This window comes from Sinocyclocheilus grahami, unplaced genomic scaffold (genome assembly GCF_001515645.1).
Source record: "Sinocyclocheilus grahami isolate Dianchi unplaced genomic scaffold, SAMN03320097.WGS_v1.1 scaffold16625.1, whole genome shotgun sequence".
Taxonomy (NCBI): domain Eukaryota; kingdom Metazoa; phylum Chordata; class Actinopteri; order Cypriniformes; family Cyprinidae; genus Sinocyclocheilus; species Sinocyclocheilus grahami.
The window spans coordinates 1,233-4,859 of NW_015516201.1; the positions used below are offsets into that span (position 1 = coordinate 1,233).

Sequence of the window (3,627 nt, forward strand, 5' to 3'; positions counted from 1 at the left end):
TAATAAGTTACTTGATTGTGTCCTTGACATTGAAAGATTGACAAATGACCTGCACAGCCTGTGTAAATCATGGATATAGGGCTGACGTCTGTGTAGGCATAGATTCTCTATGGCAAATATCAGGTGCTTATTGCAGAAACATGTATGTATCTCGCATCTGCACCCACATTACCCTTTTAGTCTATTTCGTTAGCACACTGTACATTTTATTTAGCTGTCCAGTTATCCAAATCTGTGTGGCAAAGCTGCGTGACTGTGGGACTGGCACTGTAACAGCTAAAGAGAGTCATTAGTGAGTAAATGTGTGTGATGTATAACAAACACTATAAACATCAACACAGCTGAGTTAAGCCCGAGCATCTCCACATCTGCTCGATATTCTGTGTGAAGATGCAGTGGCACATAAAAGCTGTACTAAAATGAGCCTCTAATGCAGATTTGGTTAATTTTTCACATGAAGAAATTTCATATGTAATGGTTTTGTGGTATCAAATTTGTTTAATAAATTCAGTCATTTTGTTTTTGTTAATAATTTCATATTTGAAACATTAAGTTCATAATATAATATCTACTATTTTTATTTGTTGTAAATGCATTTATACAAGAGGTAACCAATCCTGCTAGAGGAGGGCTACAATGATGGAGAGTTTAGTTCAAACCTCAAAAACACCTGAACCAAGGTGTTGAGGAATGATTGAAAAGAGCAGGAAGGTGTGTTGAAGCAGAGGGGGCTATGCCTGATTTATACCATATTTGTGGTATAATTATGTGTGCCCATTAAGATAAGGATTTTGCTGTCAAAAGATGGCGTGAAATTTTGACTTTCATACCTGGACATGTGTGACAAAGTTCAGTGTTGAGAGGTCGAGTCTGCTTGCTGATGGAATTGTTCACCACACAGCTGTAGGAATCATTCAGACACTCCAGATGTAAAGAAAGGCTTCTGTTTTGTTCAGACACATTGATGCTGGACAATAAACTGTTTCCTTTGTACCAGGAGAGAGTCACATGACCCACATTCACCACTGAACACACCAATGAACAATTCTGCTGTGATGAAGATGATGATGAAGGATCTTGTAAAGGGTCTCTGCTGATAACAGGAACAGGCAGACGAGCTGTAATAACAATGTTATGTCATTAAGAATATGTAGGGAATAAGTTACACCACATCGTTTTTTTTTTAAAGTGCCTTTCTAGGGTCAGTTTATTTTTGCATTTTTCTGGAGTTAGACATCAGTGTAGTTATTAATGGTAGATTGATTTCATGCCTGTGGATCCAACAATATTTGTTGTTGACCCTATTCAAAAAACTTAAATAAATTAAGGAATGACCTCATTTTAGTGTTTTACACTCATCTTATAAGATGCTTTGTATTTGTAAGTGATATACCTCATCCATGGAAAAAAGTACATTATATATTATATTAAACACTGTATTTTAAAACTTGCTGAAATATTAAAAGGGACTCATTTATCATTTCTTTATGGCTCATGACTCCAACAATATCAAAATATATTTTTACATCTTTTGAAGGAGATGTGAGTAGTGTCTGTACAAAACGTACTCCCACATTGCTATGGGGTGGTTGCCATTTTATTTATTTTATATTTCTTTCTTTTTTTTTAGCTTAACTTTATATTATAAATGAATAAAATTAAGTATTTGGTGAAGCTACTTTAGGGATAGTATTAATTAAGGGCAGACAAACACGCTGAACTTGTAATAGTTTGTGAAAAGAAGCCTTAAGAACATCAGATTTTAAAACAAATTAGTGTTATGTTTTCATGTATTTGCATTTGTTCTTGTAAGCTGTGGCAGTGACAGAAGCCCGTCAAGTGTTTTTGAACTGGAATTCATATGATAATAGTTACATCACTGGCCTAAAAGAGAGCAAACGAGCCTGAGCTTTACTACTCACCATAGACAGTAACACTGAATCTGTGTGTGGTCTCTTTTGAGGCTTTTATGGTTATTTGATAGAGTCCAGAGTCTGTGTTTCTGATGTTCATGATGGTCAGAGATCCAGTCTGAGGATCCAGCTTCAGTCTGTTTCTGAATCCCACACCATCACCATGAGCTGTGTTGAAGATTTCATCCTCTTTATTAATATGAGCTATTAATGTAAGAGGCTCTGCACGTCCAAATTTCCACAAAATTCGATCTTCTTTCTGTATTTCAGTAAGACCAGATTCTAAAGTGACAGAATCTCCCTCCGTCACTGACACTGACTTCATTGCATCTGGAGCAGCAAACACACCTGAAGAACAGAGACAGTTTCTCATTTACACATTGAACTTGTTATTAAAGTAAAATAAATATCTCAGTGCTGGTTTAATTCAGCTTTAAGCTTGTTTCAGTTTTGAGATGATTGAAAACTTTGGAAATACTTGGTTTTGACATTAATGTGAGACTTTGAGGACTGCAGTTTTAGTGAGTATTTGAGTTGATTTGAGTCTAGTTCTGCTCATAAACCTGTGTTAGATGGATCTTTAGACACTTTTGCATAATTTGCACTGTTTTCACAAATTTCCAACTCCAAACTGATAAAAAAGTTGTATGTTTTCTTTTACACAATCATTGTTTCAATACAAGATTCAATCATCAAAACAACAAAACTATGCTTCATTGGTTTGACTGTTATAATGATCCGTCATTTCAAGGTAAGACACACATTTCAAACTCAGAGGTGCTTCATGATTACAGTCCCATTAAAAATGCTCATGAATTACCCAACTAAACTGATATGGGGGAGACTAGGTATGGCTGTGTAACATTTTTGACATCTCGGTTTATATCGTGGAGTTAATTTAAGTAAGTGCATTCAAAATGTGATTCAAACTTTACATATGGAGGACCGAGAGTGCCACTTAAAAATAAAATGAAGAATCAATTTATTGATTTAATAATTTTAAACATAAAAATGTATATACAGAAATCACTTTTTAAATGGACAAATTAATAGACATATTTAAAGATGTTTATTTAATTCGTGTTTTTAAAGGGGTCATATGATGTTGCTAAAGAAAACATTATTTTGTGTATTTCGTGTAATGAAATGTGTTTATGCGGTTTAAGGTTAAAAAAACACATTATTTTCCACATACTGTACATTATTGTTTCTCCTCTATGCTCCGCCTTTCTGAAATGCATAGATTTTTACAAAGCTCATCGGTCTGAAAAGCGAGGTGTACGCTGATTGGCCAGCTATCCAGTGCGTTGTGATTGGCCGAATACCTCAAGCGTGTGACGGAAATGTTACGCCCCTTACCATACTGTGATGCCTTGTCCCGGCCGGAGCGACGAGACAAAAACATTAAAACCCATTATAAATTAGGCATTTGTTGCATCCAGTGGGGACATAATTACAGATTATAGTGACTTATACTATCTTTTTTTCGCGTTGCATTGCATCGCGCCGCGTAAACATAAAACCATAATGTATAAATAATCAGGGTATCTTTCGTTTATTCGTTTTTTGATTTAATATTGAAAGTAGAACAAATTTTTAATGAAATATTTTAAACTCTAATATAGGCCTAAAAGGGAAAGAATAATGCATTGACTTGGGTATATGATAGGCCTATAACGTTCACGCAAAAACAACCGGAGAACAGAGATATTAA

General features: G+C 35.0%; 1 protein-coding gene across 1 annotated transcript; it reads right to left on the reverse strand.

The window, feature by feature from the left end:
* Positions 1-830: 830 nt before the first annotated feature.
* Positions 831-2,261, reverse strand: LOC107579323 (uncharacterized; the record flags this gene model as incomplete). Its single annotated transcript, XM_016265165.1, has 2 exons — positions 831-1,118; positions 1,923-2,261. Coding segments are annotated over 2 exons (627 nt in total), but the record flags the coding sequence as incomplete, so codon positions are not given.
* Between the last annotated feature and the right edge of the window lie 1,366 nt (positions 2,262-3,627).